General features: G+C 42.5%; 1 protein-coding gene across 4 annotated transcripts in view; it reads right to left on the reverse strand.

Annotated features, from left to right (window-relative positions):
- Positions 1–19,934, reverse strand: part of PUS7 (pseudouridine synthase 7) — a 53,603-nt gene extending 33,669 nt beyond the window's left edge. For 2 of the 4 annotated variants that reach the window (XM_005205372.5, XM_005205370.5), the window contains exons 1-5: positions 19,724–19,934; positions 9,951–10,371; positions 8,995–9,079; positions 8,760–8,861; positions 2,461–2,605 (exon numbers count right to left, since the gene is read on the reverse strand). In XM_005205372.5, coding sequence (XP_005205429.2) covers positions 2,461–2,605; positions 8,760–8,861; positions 8,995–9,079; positions 9,951–10,371; positions 19,724–19,850 — 880 coding nt within the window. In that variant the 5' untranslated portion in view covers positions 19,851–19,934. 4 annotated transcript variants of the gene reach the window in all.
- Positions 19,935–22,554: the final 2,620 nt, after the last annotated feature.

Here is a 22,554-nt window from a genome sequence, read left to right on the forward strand (position 1 = left end):
TAAGTACACTTTGGTAGATAAATCGATGTGCCCTATCAGATTAGATTAACACACCAAATAACATTAGGGTTAAAAGACCTGGTATCAATAATTTGTGTTTGGCCACCATGATTTAGAATCTATCACACCTGTATTTTAGGCTGTGTGGCTTATCTGAGGTTAACAATGTTGCAAACCTGCTACATGGTGCATGACCCACCAATAACAACTTACGTCAGGGTTTGGTAATAAGGGAGCTCAAAACATTCCAACTTAGCTTTGCAATGAGGCTTTAAAAGCTAATCTGTTCAAATGCCAGGCGAGGTGCCCTAGGAGGACGAGCTGTCACTGTTTCTGGGTTCTGTCTGTACAGGCAAGAACTGCCGTCTCCAGACACCAGCTCTCCCTACGTTCCCAGTGTTGCCTACTTGAAGTGGCCCCCAGCTCGCAGGTGCGGGCCAGACCTGGAGATGCTCACGGGCTCTCCAGTGCCAGTCGGGCCTCTGAGGAGGTGGTAGAGAACATGCAGAGAGCAGGCCTCTAGTCCATCTCTGAATAAATGCCACAGCCCCTCAAGCCCAAAAGGGCCCAATTTTCGTCCACACACTGATTCAACTGGACCTGCTTCATGCTTCTTTTTCATAGTGAGAAATTAATATTTTATTGAAGATGTGAGAAGGGAAAGGGGTAGTTCATGTCACACAGCTCAGTACCTCACTTGGTAAACCTTAAGGAAATTTTTTATTTGAAGGGGAAAAAAAGGAAGGCGTGGTGTGGCCTAAGCACAGAAAAGGTGGATAAACACAGAACACCAGGGATCCGGCACCACTCACTTGAGGGGCAAACTGCTGGCCTCAAGTGTGGCCTGCAAATACCAAGATCACAAAACCTGGCTGCCTCCAAGGAGGAGCAACCATTTCCAAGAAGCAACCAGTCTGAGAAACACAGGCTTCGCCTTTTCCAATCTGCTTCCTCAGGACCACAGTTGTCAGAACAAGACCCTGCCTCTTCCTCCTGCCTTTGCAAAAAGGTGGCTGACCGATGAGGACTGCCTCTTCTCTCCAAGGAACTTCTCCACAGCAGCCCTTCTCAACCCGGGTTCCTGAGAGAATTAAGAGTGAATGCAGCAAATCATCTATGCAGGAATTCTCCTCTCCTCCACTGCTAGATAAGTGGGAGAATGGAAAAAACAGTCACTCACGTCGCTCCTCACTGGGCTTAATCCTCCTAGACAACCCTGGCTGCAGAACAGCTTTCAAGGTGATATGTTATACTGTCACTCAGACATCAAAGAAACATAGAGCACTCAAGCCATGAGCCTCTGAACTGAGAAGTGATTAACAACTCATGCCCTCAAGCAGTCCCAGAACACATCCTCTCCCTGCCCTTTCTGGTTATCTGCTGTGAAGCGACCTCCAACCTCCACTTTCTCCTCCCCACTGCTCAAGGATTCTCACTTCTATATCACTATCCAGATCTACTGACTTGATGACATGGTTTTCTCAGGCACAGCTAAATCTTATTTCTGCTCCCATTTTTCTCACATCCTCTCCTTTCACTAGAACCACAGTTATAGACAATTAAGGCTTCATCCACTCACAGGGTTATCCCAAGAGAATACTGACAAAGCACTGATGGTTTGGACAATCTTCTGTTATATAACAATTGTGGAGTTTTACTCCAACAAATATACCTAGAAGTAACTCTTCACTAACAGGCGTCATCAACGGTTGCGGAGGAGGTGAGGAATTTTCCCTTTTGTAATTTTCATAAAAATTTTATCTACTGATCTGACAGATAAAAGAAGAAAAATTATCATCCAATATTTCTTAAGGTTATATGCAAATAGTTATTTTCGTGGCTGTAGAACATAGAACATAAATAAACAGGGTTCACTGACAACACACCCACTTCAAATAAATGCTACTCAGTGAAACATGGGCTTGGGTGAAGGGGTGGTTTTCTATATATTCCATTTTTTTTTTTAATATATTCCGTGTTTTTTATGTGTAGTCAACAAGGTACTCACAATTGGAAAGCAGCGGCACTGTCAATATAGGGACTTTGCAGAATATGCCACTGGGAGAGGTGACGAGCAGTTTCTGTTCACCTGAAAGCTTTCTTACCTCCATTAAGAGGACAGAATGAGCGATATTCTTCTGTCTTCTTCTTGGCTTATGGCTCGGCCTGCTCTGCTCTTTAGGGAACGTATTAAATTATGTAAGACTCTCTCTGGCACCACTGTCATTACTGCAAATCCGTACTCACATGTAAGACCTACTGCCCCGTTTACCAGACACGTGACTGTGTAACCGTGATTTCAGATGCAGGACTGTTTTAGCATCTGAAAGACTGTTCACCTTCTTTGAAGGAATGATACGGTCAATATCCATCTCGGAACAACTGCAAAACGACCCTTGAGTGTGAACAGGCAGGGAGAATGAGGAGGCAGAAGAAACGCCAGGTCACAAGCCCACTTACTTGCCAGAGCCTTTTTTCCAGCTGCATGATAGGCTACTATATATTTCTTCCCTTCTCTGTCTTCTGTTTTTGTCTCTAATCCTGGAAACAGAGATTTAATTGCCTGATGGATGATGGTTCTTTTCTCTTTGGTGTCCTCAATGACCTATTAAAAACACAGATAATGATACTAATTTAACAAACATTAAATAAAGGAAATAATACTAAAGAATTAGTAAAAACACTACTTATCTTAATAATGATATAAAGTAACCAAAGTAGAAGGGTACAATTTCAGAACTTTTTTTTCTTTAATTATTTTTTTATTGAAGTATAGTTGATTTACAATGTTTCAGGTGTAGAGGAAAGTGATTCAACTATACATACATAATTACAAGATATTAAATATAGATAGCTCCCGTGGTATATGGTAGGTCCTTACTGTTTACTATACACATACTAGTTTGTATCAGTTAATCCCAAATTCCTAATTTATTAGTCCCTCACCCCTTTCTCCTTTGGTAACCTTAAATTTGTTCTATCTGTGAGTCTGTTTCTGTTTCACAAATAGTTCACTTGTATCATATTTTAGACTCTACATATAAGTGGTATCACATAGTATTTATCTTTCTCTGTCTTACTTTCCTTAGTAGTTCCCTCCATGTTGCATATTATTTCATTCTTTTTTATGGCTAAGTAGGATCCCAGCATATATATGTACCACATCTTAGTTACCCATTCATCTGTTGAAGGATATTTAGGTGCCTTTCATATCAGAAATCTTTTAGACCTTTACAAATTGTAAATCATAAGAACCCATTTACTGAGTTTGTCCAGCTGCCAGGTACTGTTACCAATCATTTTACAATCACTGTCCTATTCAATCCCCATCAGTTCCCTATCAAGCCACCAGCACATTTATTTAGAGACGAGGAAAGTGAGGCTGAGAGAAGTTAAGATTATATATTTGGAGGGGAGCAGAGCCAGATGTGAATTCCAGGCCATCCAATTCCATAGCCACCCATCACAGATGCTCCCTTTCAGGGACTCAGCTAAACAATGAACACCTCAGGGCTCACAGATGGAAAAGCAGGTGAGCTGTGTGTTTGGGGATATCAGAAACTCAATTCCCTGAATAATGCAATCTAATCTACTCCTGAGTCTAATGAACCCTGCCCTATACTGAGAAACTTTATAATGACAGTCCAGTATATTTGTTACTAAAAGAGAAAAATCTACATCAAGAAAATGTAAACTAACTAGTTATACAACTGTTTTTCAATTTCTGAATGTATCTTACACTGAGAAATACATTTCATACCTGGATTCAGTATCCAGCAATATATATTAATATGTGATGGGTTAGTTGCTAAGTCGTGTCTAACTCTTGCGACCCCATGGACTGTAGCCTGCTAGGCTCCTCTGTCCATGGGATTCTCCAGGCAAGAATACTGGAGTGTGTTGCCATTTCCTTCTCCAATATATTAATATGCATATGCACCTTATTAAAAATCTTTTAAAAATGTACAGAACAGTACTTAACCCTTATAATGTGCAATGCACTGTTATTTCCTATTTCATTTCATTATGTTAGGAAAATGTTGGTTAGCAAGAGCAGTTTCTTTGAAGAGGTAAACAAAAATCGACAAATCTCTGGCCAGGCATTCCAAATAAACAAAGAAAGAAATGAAAGAGGAGAAATAACAGCCAATAACACAGAAATACAGAAAACCATAAGAGAATACTGTGAACAACTACACGCCAATAAAGTTTCTTCGCCAATCTAGAAGAAATGGACGAGTTTCAAGAACATACAGCCCACCAAAACTGAATCAGGAAGAAACATAATTTGAACAGATGGAGCACTAGAAATGAAACAGAATCTGTAATAAAAAATACTCCCTGCAAACAAAGGTCCAAGACCAGATGGTTTCACTGGGGAATTCCATCAAGCATACAAAGAGAAACTTATACTGATCCTTCTCAAACTCTTAAGAGGAGGGAACAGTCCCAAAGTCATTTTAAGAAGCCATCATCCCATACCAAAACCAGACAAAGACACTCACTATAAAGAAAAATATTATCTTTGATGTAAAAAAATTTAACAAAATATTAGCAAACCAAATCTAACAACACATAAAAAAGATTACACACTATAATCCAGTTGGATTCACCCCAGGGTCACAAGGATGGCTCAACACATGCAAATCAATCAATGTGAGGGACTTTCCCTGGAAGTCCAGTGGTTAAAACTCTGTGCTTCCACTGCAGGGGGCACAGGTTTGATCTCTTGTAGGGAAACTAAGATCCCACATGCCAAAAAAAAAAAAAAAAAAATTAATGTGACACATCACATCAACAAAAGACAAAACCATATGATCATCTCAATAGATGCATAAGAAGTATTTGATAAAATTTAACATCCATTCATGATACAAACTCTTACCAAAGTGGGTACAGAATACAAACAAAAGCAAAACTAAACAAACGGAACCTAATCAAACTTACAAGCTTTTGAACAGCAAAGAAAACCATAGACAAAAATGACAATCTACCAACTGGCAGAAAACATTTGCAAATGATGTGACTGACAACAGATTCACTTCCAAAATAGAAACAGCTCATATAGCTCAATATAAAAACAAACAAAAAACCCAATCAAAAATTGGGCAGAAGATCCAAATGGCTATTTCTCCAAAGAAGATAATATAGGTGGCCAACAGACATGTGAAAAGATGCTCAACACTGCTAATTATTAGAGAAATGCAAATCAAAACTACAATGAGGTACCACCTCACACCAGTCAGAACAGTCATCATTAAAAAGTATACAAATAAATGCTGCAAAGGGGATGGGGAAAAGGAAACACTTTTAAACGGTTGGTGGGAATGTAAATGGTGCAGGCACTATGGAAAATAATCTGAAGGTTCCTCTAGAAACTAAAAATAGAATTACCATATGAACCAGCCATCCCACTCCTGGACATATATTTGGACAAAAGTATAATTTGAAAAGATACATGTTCATGGCCGCACTATTTATAACAGCCAAGACATGAAAACAATCTAAGTATCTATTGACAGATGAATGGATGAAGATGAGGTATTTATACAATGGAACACTACTCAGCCATAAACAATGAAATAACGCCATCTGCAGCAACATGGATGGACCTAGAGATACGTACACTAAACGAAGTCAGTCAGAAAGAGAAAGACAAATAAAATATGATATACCTTATATGTGGAGTCTAAAATATGATACAAATGAACTTACTTACAAAACAGAAACATACTGACAGAGAACAAACCAAAGGTAACCAAAGGAGAAAGAGGGTGGGAGAGGAGTTTGAAACTACTATATACAAAAACAGAAGAAACAAGGTCCTACTGTGTAGTACAGGGAACTAACATATTCAGTATCTCATAATAAACCCTAATGGAGGGAATTCCCTGGCATCCAGTGCTGAGGACTCCGTGCTCCCACTGCAGTAGGCACGGGTTCAATCCCTGGATGGGGAAACTAAGATCCCACAGGCCACAGTGAGGCTAAACACACACAGAAACAAACAAACCTAATGAAAAAAGAAAAAAAAAAATATATATATATAAACTGAATCACTTTGCTGTACACCAGAAAATAACACAACACTGCAATTAAAAAAAAATAATGTTGGTTAAGATACAGTACACTAATTTCATGACCCACTGATGGACTGTAACTTGCAAGCTAATAAGATGTAATATAACTACTACTAGCTAAACCTAAGAATATTCTAGCAAAATAAAAAATATAAATGAATATGTATGTAAAAGAAAAATACATTATAATATAGATAAAACATTTTTCATTTTGAAAAGTGAGTCTAGGGGAAATCCCTGGTGCTCCAGTGGTTAGGACTCTGTAGGTTCAGTGCCTAATGGGGGAACTAAGATCTTGCAAGTTGAGTGGTACAGCCAAAAAAAACCTGAGTCTAGACCTAGAATTCACTGAAAGCAATGAGACAGAACCATAGTTTGTATGTATAAGTGAATACATATTCAGACCTCAAAAATTCAGAAAGTTTATCCTTCTATTTTATAGATGAGGACACCTACCCAAGGTTCATGCTCTTTAAGGTAAAATCTTTCAACAGATGGCATAACTATAATTTTTAACGTGATAGTAAATCTTGCCATCTCTGTAGGAAAAAGCATATTATAGAGATAATATATCACTGCATTGCCTGGACCATCCTCCTAGAGTGCTCTCAAAACCAATTCTTGGGAATTTTCTTCTTGGCATTGTTGACTATTTTGTCTATGAGTAAATTCAGTCATTAAAGGCTATGGTTTTTCCAGTAGTCATGTACGGATGTGAGACTTGGACTGTGAGGAAAGCTGAGCGCCGAAGAATTCATACTTTTGAACTGTGGTGTTGGAGAAGACTCTTGAGAGTCCCTTGGACTGCAGGGAGATCCAACCAGTCCATTCTAAAGGAGATCAGCCCTGGGTGTTCTTTGGAAGGAATGATACTAAAGCTGAAACTCCAGTACTTTGGCCACCTCATGCGAAGAGTTGACTCATTGGAAAAGACCCTGATGCTGGGAGGGATTGGGGGCAGGAGGAAAAGGGGCCGACAGGGGATGAGATGGCTGGATGGCATCACCGACTCGATGGACGTGAGTCTGAGTGAACTCCGGGAGATGGTGATGGACAGGGAGGCCTGGCGTGCTGCAGTTCATGGGGTCACAAAGAGTCGGACACAACTGAGCGACTGAACTGAACTGAACTGAAAATTTTAATAGTACATACTTCTGAGAAATTTTGGTGGGGAGAAGAGGGTTGGAGGCAAATAATAAATTCTGAAAGTGCAAAAAGCAAAAGTGACATCGCTCAGTCGTGTCCGACTCTCTGCGAGACTATGGACTTTGCCTGCCAGGCTCCTCCGTTCATGGGATTTTCCAGGCAAGGATACTGGAGTGGGTTGCCATTTTCTTCTCCAGGGATTTTCCCAACCCAGGGATCAAACTCAGGTCTTCCACACTGCAGGCAGACTCTTTACTGTCCGAGCCATGAGGGAATCCCCCAAAATTCAGAGAAGTTACAGTAAACTCTTTCTACCTGGGAGCAATGGAAGTGGCAATTTCTGACAACCCGAAATCCAGCAAGTCATCAAAATATAGTGCAAGATGAATTTAACACAAACTTACAACTCAAAGTATTTTCTTTGCTACAGAGATCACCTAGAGCTGCTGTGTCCCTCATGGTAACCACTAGCCATACAAGGCAACTGTGCACTTGAAACATGGCAAGTCTGAAATGAGATGTGCTACTGGTATAAAGTAACACAGGATTCTGAAGACTTGGTAGGAAAAAAAGAAAATAAAACATGTCATTAGTAATTTTGAAAATACTGATTATATACTGAAATATTTTGAAAATAGTAGGGCAAATAAAATATACTGCCAAAATTATTTGCCTGTTTGTTTTACATTTTTTGAAGATTTGAAATTAAAAACATGTCTCGCATCACAATTTCACTGGAGAGGATCATGGAGGTGGTAGTTTAGTTGTTAAGTAATGTCCAACCCTTGTGAGCTTGTGCACTGTAGCCCACCAGGCTCCTCTGTCCATGGAATTCTCCAGGCAAAAATACTGGAGTGGTTACCATTTCCATTTCCTTCTTCAGGGGATCTTCCCAAGCCAAGGACTGAACCCACATCTCCTGCATTGGAAGCAGATTCTTTACCACTGAGCCACCAGTGACAGCACTAACTGAGAAGAGGAAAACTTCCGTAACAAACAACTGTATAAAAGGCATTTACTGTTCTATTTAGTAGCTGAGCTCTTTTTGTTATGAACAGTAATTTCAAGATAAGCAAAGCAACACTCCCTTACCTCCTTCCCCCAATTCCCTTCCCTTCCAGTGCCTCATTTGAGACCAGGAGGCCTTTGGAGCTGGGCCATGGCCTCCCTGTCAGGACCACACTCTGTCAGGCTGTGATAGTCCTTTGCAGCAGACACTATGTGATACAATGGTCACTCTACAATTCCAAACAGCAGATTTTTTTTTTTTGTCAATTTGTGGTCATGTAAAAAAAATATTTTAAGCAAAAACATAACTTTTTTTTTTCTTTTGGCCATAGTTTATCTGAATACTTGTTACCTGCCACTGATAAAAAACATTTTTTAACACAATGCTCTTTTAGATCAAATAGGGCAAGTCCATCCTTTTGTTAACTACTGTAATTCTTCCAGAAGACACTTATTAAACATCCACCCAAAAAGACGCAATGAAAACCTTAAAAAAAACTTTTCACGTGTTTTTGCACTACTTACCTCAATGGCAACACTGGTTTCCTTATTTTTAAAAAGCTGGAGCTCTTCTAAACGCTGCTTTTCTTCAGCTGTTAAAACTGTAAATACATCTTCTGAAGGATCCTTTAAAATAACCACGAGAACTCTCAGTGAGTCACACACAGAATTTGAGGCTGTCAAAGCTCTGTATTTCTGTGATCTCCAGGAAGTATTATTTTTATACAGAAGGTGACTTTTGCTAGAGAGCTGTTCCTACCTCTTCATCTACTGGGACAGACAAGTCACTCAAATGGCTGATTCGTCCATCTCTTCCTATTTCGTGAACGACAAAGTCAGAGTATCTGAGGAAAAGAAAATCAGAGCATTATTATTTTTCTGCCTATTAATTTTAGGAGAAAGTTTGTCAACAGTAAGCCTTATTGTTGTGCAAACAGGTATTAAAAATAAAAAGTCTCAGTGCAAAGTCATGTAGTTATTTTTTCTGGTTTCGTGATGAAGTCTAATCCACACCTTGGCCTGGTACCAGGTACAGAAAAGACCTTCTGAGCTTCTAGAATACTCTTCCAGAAAAATGCCTAGGTCAAAGCTTATTAATGTTGCCCTATGATTACATAGTTCATTCTAAAGTGAATCATGAAACACAGCAAATTTAACTAAATTGGAAGCTAGTGTATCTACCTTGAGCCACCCTGAAGCTTACCTTTATGCTAAATACTTTACATACATTATTTAAAGTCCTATTAACTATTCCCAAGTAGCATTATGACCCATTTTTCGGACAAGGATTCTGAGGCTCAAAGAAGTTAAGTAACTATGAAGTGGCTGAACTACATTCACACCCAGATCCACCTGGCTACAAAGACTACCTTCTCTCTCCTGTCGATGTGGCCCATTCAGGTAAAAGAGTTTAAGATTTTAAGACCAATTCAAGGGAAAACTCGAAACCATTTAATTACCATTGAAAGTAATATATTTTAAGGAAATACCCATTCACATACTAACAAAGCAGGCCACAGGGAAATTGCTATTTTTTACTCATTTTATATTCAAATGGTTTCATTTACTTATTTGGGCAGCTTTCCTATTCCTGACCGACCACTGGTGTGAAAAATCCTTGGGGACAGAACACTAAAAATGGAAAAATAGACTGATTTCTTTTTAAAGAAAAGAATTAATAAAACAAAAATAACTTGATACAAAAACAAAACGAACCTTTCTTTTAAGATTCCTGAGAATCCCTGGTGAGAACTTACGAACTTGGTGATGCCCACATCCAGCTCTGTGAGCCCATGCTTCATCATGTCTGCAAAGCTCTCCGCTTCCTCCTCCTCCTCCTCCTCCTCTGAGAGGCCATCTTCCTCCTCCTCTTCCTCTGAGGGAACCTCAGAGTTCTTTTCACCCTGTTCAGCAGTTTCGGGAGGCCCAGGCACCTTTTCGCTGCTGGGTAGAGAGCTGTTCTCTATCCCATCTTGACCTGTGGTTGGACAGCATCCTGAGACCTTCTGTCTCTTGGCCTCCTCAGCTGGGGCCACACTGTCATTATCTTCGATGGCAACGGACCCCCGTTTCAATGACACACTAGTCATTTCTGTCATCTCCATTTTCAAGTATCCAAGAAAACATGTAAGAGAACCTTTTAGAAGGAAGAGAGTAGGTGGTAAAAATCACTTCTATACAGAATTGGGTTTCAGCAAACAGAGGCACAGTTAACTTTGTTCCTAAGGTCCTAAGTATCAATTATTAAAATAATTCTTCCAAATATGCTTTTAGTGGCATAGAAAAAATGGTACAGCACTTCTGCAGGGAATATGATATCAAAAGCCTTTAAAATATGTATGCCTTTTGACCCAGAAATACTTCTTTAAGGGATTATCCTAAGAAATTAATTAAAGTGTTTCAAGTTTTAGCTGTAAGGATGCTCATCTCAGTGCTTTTACATAAAAAAAAAAAAAAAATAAGAACAATGACATTAGGGTACATAAGCTGAACAATATGTAAAACCAATGTTCAAAGAAACTGGAAAAGGCAGTTACTTCTAGGAGAGGGTATGTGTATAGGTGACTGGGGACGGCAGGAAGACTTGTTTTCACTGAATACCACAGTTGTATCATCTAACTTTTGCTTCATGGATCTTGCTATCTTTTCGAAAAACTGATTAAGATAAAAGTGTATGCATATATTTACTGACATGAACACATACTCATTTTTTTTTTCTTCTTGAAGCAAGGAGAATGAGATTTTCCTACTGGTCCGGAGCCTTCCAATGCAGAGGATGTGGGTCCGATCACTGGTCAGGAACTAAATCCCACATGTCTCGGGACAACTAAGCCTGAGCCTCAACTACTGAGCCCGAGCACTTTAGAGCCTGGGTACACAACTAGAGAAGCCCGCACGACACAGTGAAGACTCAGCACAGCCAAAAAGTAAAAAATGGACTTAAAAAAAAAAGCAAAGAGAACAAAAAGTTGTTTAAGTACAGAGTTTCAGTTTTGCAAGATAAAAAAGCTCTACATATTGGCTACACAATGTGTATGAACTTAACACTACTGAACTATATACTTAAAAATGGTCAGAATGATGTTGTGTGTATTTTGCCACAATTAAAAAAATACAGATCATTTAAAGCTAGTACACAAATTACTGAGCAAAAGTCTAGGAAGCCATATATATTTTGCAGTTCAGAGCACACATTTATTAATATCTAAGACTGCAAGTGCCTGTCGAATTTGATTTTATTTGATGCTCTAGGTGAAACAGGGATAAGGCTTTTTCTTATTTTCATTATATTGTTATTTAGTCGCTAAGTCATGTCTGACTCTTTTGTGACCCCAAAGACTGTGGCCCGCCAAGCTCCTCTGTCCATGGGATTTCCCAGGTAAGAATACTGAGTGGCTTGCCATTTGCTTCTCCAGGGGACCTTTCCAACTCTGGGATCAAACCCATGTCTCCCGCATTGCAGGGTGGATCCTTTACCAATGAGCCACCTGGGAAGCCCTATATTAATTATTTAGGGAGACGCTTTAAGTAACATACAAACTCAGTAAACATAAAGAATATAAATGAGCAGAACATCCTAGTTCTCTTGATTAGCCAGAATCCCATCTATACAAGCATCTACAGCAGAGCAATAATGATGAACTAAATTTTAAGAATCCATGTTTGATCTTGCTTCATTGTCAAAAATCAAGAATGGAAAGAAAAGGAAAAGGAAAAAAGGATCATGACGGGGAAGGTAGAGAAAAATGTCAATAAAAATAATTTTGTTTGAAAGACAAAAAAAAAAGAAAACGGAAGAAACCAAGAAACAGGAATAGAAGTGGACTGCAACTAGTTGTACAATTTATAAAAATTATCTCTTAATTCAAGTAAGAAAGCATTTATTTTTTATGTGTTCTAAGCAAGGTATGGCAAAAGAGAACACTGACTTATGTGATGTGGTGCTATTTCATTCTCATTTTATTTCACCAAAACTGCCCTCACAGCTTGTACACCAGTGAGGGAGGCAGACTGGGCCCGGGGCTTACTTGGAGACATGGCCACACAGAGAAGACCATGGGGCCACTGGTGGTGAGGGTGTCCTAGAAGACCCCTTCCTAATGAAAGACCAGAAGTGAACACCTGAGCTAAGCTTTGGGGACTAAGTAAGAGAGAGGCTGTGGAAAAGCGGGGAGGAAGGTGGTGCAGCATGCACAGAGGCTCGGAGAGCTAGAGGAAGCCCACCAAGCTGGCCCCGCATCACAAAGAGTAAAACATACAAGGAGAGAGCCTGGACTTAAAGCTGGGAGCTGGTTGAAGCCACACCAGGCTGAATGCAGGGAATTACAGCTGAAAAACCAAACTGCCGTCTGATTCATGACTCAGAGATATTTCATGGCATCTTTTCAAAGAGAAAGATGGGGTTAGGCTGGGAGATTAGGTAAGACAACAACTGAGGAAAGAAATCAGCTTGATCTAAGGCTGAGGCAAGGGTAACAGAAGGTGGAGGTGGGTTCAGGAACATTTAGGAGGTGGTGCGGACAGGACTGGGTGGAGGAAAAAGGAAATACTATAGGATGACTCAGGTTTTCCGTCCTGGGAACTTGAGAGGGTAGGGGAACTCTTCCTGACATGGGGACCCCGGAAAGAGTCACGGGGGCATGGGGATGGGGAGGAAACCAGCACATGTACAGTCCAGCCATGTTGCTGGCACCTGGCAGACATCCCTGAGTCACTTATTACACTGTGTCACACACAGTCTTCCCCCCAAACCCACAACAGCTCCCCAGGGGCGGTGTGGACCTCGACCAGGGTCTGAGCACGTCCTGTGAGCTGCTGATCTGGAACCGTGGCCTCCAGAGCGAGCAGCATGGCTGCAGAAGCGCCTGCAGGAAGCCAAGAAGGAGGCGCCGCCCACCAAGAAGCCCCCGGTGTGAAGACACGCTTGCACGATGCAATCATCCTGCCTGAGGTGGTGGGCTGCACGGTGGGCATCTACAATGGCAAGACCTCCAACCAAGTGGAAATTAAGCTTGAGATGACCACATAGGCTAGGCGAGTTCTCAATCGCCTACAACCCAGTGACATCAGGGCCACCCATTTGTCCCAATTCACTCCCCTCAAGTAGCCTGCTAGCCAAAAGAGACACAGACATCTCTAGAAGAAACAACCCCTTCCCCACCCCAAGTTCCCAGCTGGCATGACAGGATCTACCAAGAGGTCCTGATACCCTTCCGAGTCCTGAACTCTGCTCTCTTCAGGGAGGGCTGGAAATGGCAACCCACTCCAGTGTTCTTGCCTGGAGAATCCCAGGGATGGGGGAGCCTAGTGGGCTGCCGTCTATGGGGTGGCACAGAGTCGGACACGACTGAAGCAACTTAGCAGCAGCAGCAGCACATCTACCTCCTACCCAGAATGCAGAGAACTCATCAGGCTCTTTCTCAACAACCTGAGGGCCAAGAGCCTCGACAGAAACACCAGTTACTTCCTCTTCCCCATTCTGCTTCGGCACCATCATCCAGCACTGTGTTGATTTCCAATCCTCCACACACGCCTCTAACTCAGGCCCAGCCCCCACAGGTCTCAATCCCAGCCTGACTGCTCACAGAACTCTCTCCAGTGGGAGGTCCTCCATATCTGTATTCTCAGATTAACCTAGTCTCACCTGATTCGATGGACATGAAACTGAGCCAACTCCAAGAGACAGTGAAGGATGGGAGAGCCTGGTGTGCTGCAATCCGTGGCATTGCAGAGTCCGACATGACTGAGTACCACCACCACCACCTGTCCTTTAAGACTCACCTGAAGACCTTGAGGCCCAAATCCCATGCCCTCCTCTCTATTAAGTCCACGTCTTCCCATTTTACCTCCCTTCATGTGCACTACACATATAGGCACCCAAACACCAGGCTTTCCTGCCCCACTTTCCAGCTGTTTAACTGGTCAGAGTCAATAACCTCTCCTAGCCCCTGTTCTTCAGCTGAAAAACATGAATAATATGTGCTTCCCAGGACTGTTGTGAAAATGAAATGAGATAACAAACACAGAGTGGCTAGCCACAGTAGGAACTAAATAAATGCTAGTCTCTTGTCCTCCTTCAAGAGGTGTGCAGACTCTCTGAGGATATTAACTCTCTAATACCTGCCAGAGAATCCAGAGAAGTATATTAAGCATCAGCAGATATTTTTGAGAAGTCCTGAAACAGGTGCTGAAACTCTTCCCCATCTACAGAGATCAAAGACACACTAAGTAGCAATTCCCTAATGAAATACTAGCCCTGGGCAATGACATCAATGGCCACTAACATCACAAAAAAAGAGACAACCCAGATGCTGCAGGCCCCTGAAAGGACATGCTGTTGTCTATGAAGTTCTTACTGACTGAAACTATGTCTACTAGTTTAGATGGCATAAAGAGACAGAAGATGTTACGTTCACCACCAGCACAGGGAAGCAATCAGCAGAAGTCTGAATGTGGAAAACCCAACAAGGATCAAGACAGTCCCTCAACTAATGAATAGCAACAGGAAAAGGAGGAATAAACCTGGATCCTTCTTTGAATCCAGGTTTAACAAGCCAACTGTTAAAAATGTATTTATGAGACAATCAGGGATATTGAAACAGTGGGGACAGTTGATGACATTAAGATAGTATGGTCAACTTTTAAGGTGCAATATCACTATTCAACTCCGTCGCTCAGTCCGACTCTTTGCGACCCCATGGACTGCAGCACGCCAGGCTTCCCTGTTTATCACCAACTCCCGGAGCTTGCTCAAACTCATGTCCATCGAGTTGGTGATGCCATCCAATCATCTCGTCCTCTATCATCCCCTTCTCCTCCTGCCTTCAATCTTTCCCAGCATCAGGGTCTTTTCTAAGAAGTCAATTCTTCTCATCAGGTGGTCAAAGTATTGGTGCTTCAACTTCAGCAATATCACTGTGGTTACACTTAAAAACAGAATCTTTATGTTTTAGAGATACAGACTGAAATCTTTATGGTTGAAAAGATATGAAGTCTGGACTTTGTTTCAAAATAGTTAACCAGTGGTGAATGGAAGTGGAGTAGGGTACAGATTTAAAACAAGACTGGCCATGAGTTGATAGTTGTTGAAACTGGGTAATGGGAACATGGGGATGTCATGACATCATTCTCTCTACTGTGCATGTCTGAAATGTTTTATTATAAAAGTTCAAGGTATAAAAAGATATACTAATTATTCTACCCTCATCAAACCACCACTCTTTCTAGCTCTACTGCTCCCTCTCTCCCATCACCTGTTCTTCAAACACACCAAGACCTCCAGTTCCAAGATACCACCTCAAGTACTTCATTTCCTCAAGTACTCCAAAGCTCAACAACTGCAAACTCCTAACCAACACTCAACACTCTTGCTCACTAGTCCTGCTGCAAGATCCCTGTCAAACCTCAACTGAGGACCAATTCTGCTGTCTCCACCTGTGCTCCTGGCCGGAGAACACAAGGCCAGGTGAGTGGACTTCTCATGACAACCCTCCAGGCTGTCTTGCCATCCCTCCAACTCCTGTGCGCCATTCACCAAGAAAACAGGGGTCCTCAGGCAATGCCCCTCCTACCAGCACAGTCACAAAACCCCTTATGATAACCATTGCCAAACAACGGCAGCCCTCTGAAGAGAGGTCCAGACTCATTTTAACACTCACTCACTCCTCGTACCCGTACTTCATCCCCTCAGCACTCACTCACCGTGCACCTCTGTGCCAGGCATTATTCCAGGCACCATACACGACACAAGACGACACACAAGCAAATCAAATAGACTGCCCAACCAGCACGAAGCTTACGTTCAGGTGGAAGATCTGGCTTCTACTCCATGCTGTTCTCCTGCATCTCGAGGTGCTCTTTTCCCCTCCTGCTCAACTTACAGCTTACACTTGGCTTCCCCGGCTTCCTTCCCCAGTCCTGATTCCTTCTCAGTCTCATTTTCCAGCCAAGACCCATCTCCAACTCCCTGTTCACTCAAGGGTCCAAGGCAACGGGAACAACAGCTAAACAATGACAGCGTGTGCACTCTGAGCTCATTTAAGCCTCTCTTCAGCCCTGTGACTTATGTGTCATTATCATTCCCACTTTAGCCCCTAAAAAACTGAAGCCCAGAGAGTATTTTGCTCTAGTTCACACAGCTAGTAAGAGGTGGAATCAAATATCAAATTCATGCCCTAAAGTGATCTCATCTTTTCCCACCACAAATGCACTTCTTTTAAATTGCATCTCTTACCTCAAAGAATCTTAGCAACAAATTACCAGTCACCTAAGCCAAAATACGGGTATCACTCCATCCCCTCATCTTCCCCATGTGAATGAAATTCTAGAAGGCTTAGGACAGGATTGTTACACCTAACATCCCTGGAATGAGGATATTAGCAGATGGTGGATCTGAAGTATCAAGCACTGGTGTCAACTCTTGTTTGGTGAGTGGCAGTCTGGGCATATGACTTGGAGTCTGATCTAGGCTGTGCCCTTTACCAAGTGAGCCACCACTCTGAAGTCTCAGTTCCTTTCTCTGGAAAGCAGAAAAATGATGACTTGGTCAAAGGTCTGTTCTAGCTGTTGTTATTCAACTGTTGCTCATTAATATTTATTATGGATGCTTTCCACCGCAGAACTGCGCTGCTGAGTCTGGGAAAAAAATCAAAGCTTCTTATGGTTCTTTTGTTTTCTGGGCTAATGGTTAAGCATGGCTTTCTCCTTCAAACATCATTTCAATTTTAAGAGACCCTCAAAGCACTGCCAAGAGCACCAAATAAACAGGCCTTTAGTATTTCTTGGCAGTCTTTTTCTTGATACTTTGGACACTTGCCTGATCTCTTTTTCTTGTTACATTTAATTGCAAAGACAAGCTCATTAAACAAAATTATTTTCCATTTGTTTTAGCCAATGGCCCTAATACAGACATTAATTATTAAGGTATATGTAGCACAAGTGATTATAAATCACTTAATATATATTTTGCTAAGTTCTGTCTGTGGGCCTAGAAGCTGAGAACAAACATATTTACTAAAACAGCTGGGCAAACTTCTGGACCAGGAGAGGCAGAACTAAAATCAGCATCAATTTCTTAAGCAGAAAATACATAAACGAGAAGACTGAAATGAAATATAATTCCTAAATGAGAGAGGACCATGTGAATATCCAAGAGGCTGAGAAGAATTTAACCAGAATGACGGAACAACCCTGACTGCCCCCATTCAACTGCTCTAAGGAAATGAGTTTGCATTCAGGAAAATCCAAATATACATATTCAAGTCTTCTATGGCAAAGCTGCAAAAAACGACTGGCTTTAAAAAAACGGAGGGGAAAAAAAGGGGGGTGGATAGGGGTGGGAAGTAAAAGGCCTAGCTTTATGAGTTTTTAAAATGGTATTAACATTTCAAAAATTTTCAAAAAACATAAAGCTGCACAAATACACTATCCAAAATAGTAAGATAGCATCTCAAATGTCAAGCAATCTTTATTAGAGACCAGAAACTTGATGCTTCTGGGAAGAAAATGAAATCCACTGATACGTACACACGAACTCAAAGTCCTACACAATTCATTAGAGGAAAACACTAAAGTAATAGATTTTATTTCTTTTACACTCCAAATGAACCAAATGGGATTAGAAATTTTACAATTTCAACAGTTTTTAAGTTTTTCATTAAGAAATTAGATTCACAAATAAGCTTCCTCTACAATCCACAATAAAAATCAAGTTTAGCATTTTCAAAATTTTAATGCAACATTGATAGTCCCTTAACATTATTTCCTGCAAAATGAACGTTGAAAAACAGCAATATTAATCTCAATCTCATCTGTACTTCAAAACCCTCTACAACTTACCCTTTTTAAATGCATCTCTCCTCCTCCTCTGCAAACCATCAAGAAGCCCTCCAGCTCTCACAATAAGGAGCCCTCTCATTACGGCAGGGCACACACTACACTCTAATATGTGAAGTAATGAAATCCGTTAGATTTGTTTATTTCACAAATATTTATTGAGCACCTCTTATTTGTCTGGCACTGGTCCAGGCACTGGGGAAAAGAAAATTTCCTGCCCCCACTGAGCTTACATATCAGAGAAAAAAATTAAAACAATCTCAGGAAACGCACATCTGTAAAAGCCACTAATCAAGCAGAGTAAGGACAGTGAGAATAAGAGGGGTGCTCTTCAGTGAAGTCTAAGGAGGTGACTTGTGAGCAAAGGCTTGAAGAACCAGACACGAAAAGCAGCGGAAACAGGGCCAACAAAGGACCTGAGATAGGAACAAACTTGGTCAAGGGACCAGCTGGACTGTCTTTTCTCTCTCCTGCTGCTGCTGCTAAGTCGCTTCAGTCGTGTCCGACTCTGTGTGACCCCACAGGCGGCAGCCCACCAGGCTCCCCCGTCCCTGGGATTCTCCAGGCAAGAACACTGGAGTGGGCTGCCGTTTCCTTCTCCATTTCTCTCTCCTATCTGGGGCCAAAAGCCATGTTTTACTAATCACTCTACTGTACCAGTTTCTACCAAAATATAAGTTCAAAAGGAGTTGTAAATGAATACATACGAACTGTTGGCTACTCTGCCTAATGACTGACCAAAATCACTGCATATCCAGCAGTCCCTTTTCAGTATGACTGTACAGTAGTCTGATTTTTGACTGTTCCCTCAATTGCCAAGGCAGCCCCAGGAGACGGGGCATGCCGGATTCACAGATGATTAGAGACTTGAAAAAAAACCAATCTGTAGTTAGCCTTTATTTTCGGAATTAAAAAAAAAAAAAGTGGTGTGACAACAGAACTAAATATGTGAAAGACTAAACTCTCCAAACCTTATTTCTTGGCAGGCCCTAATACCCAGGCAATGAGTGTATTTTTAAATCTCTCGGTGGAGGGCTGGCGGTAAAGACACCTTGCGGATTAGTTTCAACACGCCCAGCAACCCCCTGCTGCATCCACTCATTTAAATTTGACCGAGAAAAACTCTGGTTTGCTCCTACACTGGGAAACGTCTATAAAACAGTCACCTGAGAGCCTGCCCGGAACACAGTAGGATCGCTGTTAGTAATGAGATAAATAAAAGGATGAAAGAACGTGGGCGGGCCCAGCGGTGCAAGGGAGCGCTGTCATGGGCTTCAAGATAAAGGAGGGTTGTGTCTTCCGGGAGGAAGAAGAGTTTAGGAACCCTCGGGGGCAAAGAAGAGGAGGAGTGGGACAGGGATCCACGCGCTGACAGCGCCGCTGGGAGGAGAGAGGGCGCGGCGGCCGCTAGGACCCGCCCGGAGAGCAAGGAGGGGCGGGGCTGGCAACGCCGAGGCTCAAGACCAGCCCGGCTCCAGCCGCGCTCCCGCGGGCACGACCCGTAATGGAGGCGCTGTGGACGCGCCGCGGGCTCAGAACACGACCGGGACTCCTTCCGAGTCCATGCTGCCCCTCCAGGGTGGGTTTCGGGCCGGGGCGCCGGGCCGAAGGTTGGCCGCGGAGCCCAGGCGGCAGATGGGAGGCCGCACACTTACCCGGGGCCTGAGAGCGTGCGCGCGGCGCAGGCCGGGCGACGAGAAGGCAGGCGCGCTGCTCCGGGCGCAGGAGTAAGGCGGAGGAAAGGACCACTCGGAAGAACCAACCACGAGAGCAGCCCAGCATACGCAGCGAGCTCGGTTTACGCCGAGGCCCCCGCAGCGCTCAGGCGGACTCACAGCCGCCTCGCTCGCACACGTGCGGCGCACCGACGCGCCGCTGCCTGCTGGCCCCTCCCCTGAGGGCGGAGCCTGCCCTCCGCCGCCGGCTTCGCTTTTGGCCCTGCCCACACTCCAGCACTCTTGCCTGGAAAATCCCATGGACCGAGGAGCCTGGTGGGCTGCAGTCCTTGGGGTCGCTAAGAGTCAGACACGACTGAGCGACTTCACTTGCACGCAGTGGAGAAGGAAATGGCAACCCACTCCAGTGTTCTTGCCTGGAGAATTCCAGGGACGGCAGAGCCTGGTGGGCTGCCGTCTATGGGGTCGCACAGAGTCGGACACGACTGAAGCGACTTAGCAGCAGCAGCAGCAGCAACCGATCAGGGGAGGCGGTCTCACCCGCGTCATCCCGCTGCTGCTTCTTGGACCTGGGGAGGCATCGCGCTCGCATCTTTTGGCCTCGCCTGGAGCTCACTGTGGTCCTTTCACTCTAGGAGCGCACAGGCTGCCGCGCTTGGACTTTGGTGGGGCTATAAACCCAGAGAGAAATTGCAGTGTCATATGGTAATTATGTCCATGGGGGCCATGGGGCCGCAAAGAGTCAGACACCACTGAGCGACTGAACAACAACAATGGTAATTTAAAATTTTTTGACTAACCCCCATATAGTTTTCCATAGCAGCACTTCAGTTCATTTCAGTCGCTCAGTCGTGTCCGATTCTTTGCGACCCCATGGACTGCAGCATGCCAGGCTTCCCTGTCCCTCACCAATTCCTGGAGCTTGCTTAAACTCATGTCCATGCAGTCAGTGATACCATCCAACCATCTGATTCTCTGTCGTCCCCTTCACCTCCTGCCTTCAATCTTTCCCAGCATCAGGGTCTATTCCAATGAGTCAGTTCTTCACATCAGGTAGCCAAAGTATTGGAGTTTCAGCTTCAGCATCAGTCCTTCCAATGAATATTCAGGACTGATCTCCTTTAGGACGGACTGGTTTGATCTCCTTGCAGTCTAGGGGACTCTCAAGAGTCTTCTGCAACACCACAGTTCAAAAGCATCAATTCTTTGGTGTTTAGCTTTCTTGTAGACTTGTTTTCAACCCCTGGGTTTACATGTGGGAATCTGGTTAGCTCATTATAGGTAATTCATGCAGACTGGTAGTGTTCTATCCTGCCTTCCTCTTATATTATTCATCTCAGTTAAGTACTTTGGGTAATTTTCTGTCCCTAATGCATGTACAATCACATATTCTTGAACTGTGGTTAGTTCATAGGTTAATGTCCTAATGACAGCAAACTACAAATATTTTTACCACACCCACACAGTAGAAATTCAATCTAAATTTAATTTTTCCCATACGGTTGACCCTTGAACAATACAGGGGTTGGGGCACCGACTCTTTGTTCATTTGTTGTTGCTCAGTCACTAAGTTGTGTCTTTGGCACTCAGCCTTCTTTATGTTCCAACTCTCATATCCGTTCATGACTACTGGAAAAACCATAGCTTTGACTATATGGACCTCTGTCACAGAAGTGATGTCTCTGCTTTTTAATATGCTGTCTAGGTTGGTCATAGCTTTTCTTCCAAGGAACAAGCATCTTTTCATTTCATGGCTGCAGTCACTGTCTGTGGTGATTCTGGAGTCCAAGAAAAGAAAATCTGTCACTGCTTCCACTTTCTCCTCTTCTATTTGCCATGAAGTGATGGGACCATATGCTATGATCTTCGTTTTTTGAATGCTGAGTTTCAAGCCAGCTTTTTCACTCTCCTCTTTCATTCTCATCAAGAGGCTCTTTAGTTCCTCTTCACTTTCTGCCATTACGGTGGTATCATCTGCATATCTGAGGTTGTTAATATTTCTCCCAGCAATCATGATTCCAGCTTATTGTTCATCCAGCCCAGCATTTCACATTATATACTCTACATATAAGTTAATGAAGCAATATATAGCCTTGTTATACTCCTTTCTCAATTTTGAACCAGTCAGTTGTTCCATATCTGGTTCTAACTGTTGGCCCACATACAGGTTTCTCAGGAGACAGGTAAGTTGTTCTGGTATTGCCATCTCTTTGAGAATTTTCCAGTTTGCTGTGATCCACACAGTCAAAGGCTTTACATAGTCAATGAAGCAGAAGTAGATGTTGTTCTCTGTCTGGTGGAAAATCCAAGTATAACTTGATAGTCAGCCCTTTGTATCTGCAGTTCCACATCCACGGATTCAACTAACCGTGGATGAAACAATACTAAAGTATATATTTGTTGAAAAAAATCTGAGAAGTGGACATGGGTAATTCAAACTTTTGTTGTTTGAACTGTCCTTTAAGAAGTATCTTCTTTGAAACTGTGGCCCAACTCTTTACAAACATATATGGAAGAAAGAATATTCACATTACTTTGTACATTAACTAACTCCATGGTCAAAACTTACCCTCTTTGCAATTCAGCCTAAGCTGGCTTAGACAAGATCCAAGTAAAATACGAGTTTTTACTTTTTTTGTTCTCCAAAAAGGCAGTCTTTATTGGCTTTTATAGTTAAAATAACACAGGAATGTTCAAAACTTCTTCCCCATTCCAACTCCCTTTAATAAATATTTGACAGCTTAATGTTCTCTTTGACTTTGTTTTTTTTTTTTTTCTTTTCTTTTTTTTTTTTACTTTACAATATTGTA

The sequence above is a fragment of the Bos taurus genome, chromosome 4 (assembly GCF_002263795.3).
Source record: "Bos taurus isolate L1 Dominette 01449 registration number 42190680 breed Hereford chromosome 4, ARS-UCD2.0, whole genome shotgun sequence".
In the NCBI taxonomy this organism is placed as follows: Eukaryota; Metazoa; Chordata; class Mammalia; order Artiodactyla; family Bovidae; genus Bos; species Bos taurus.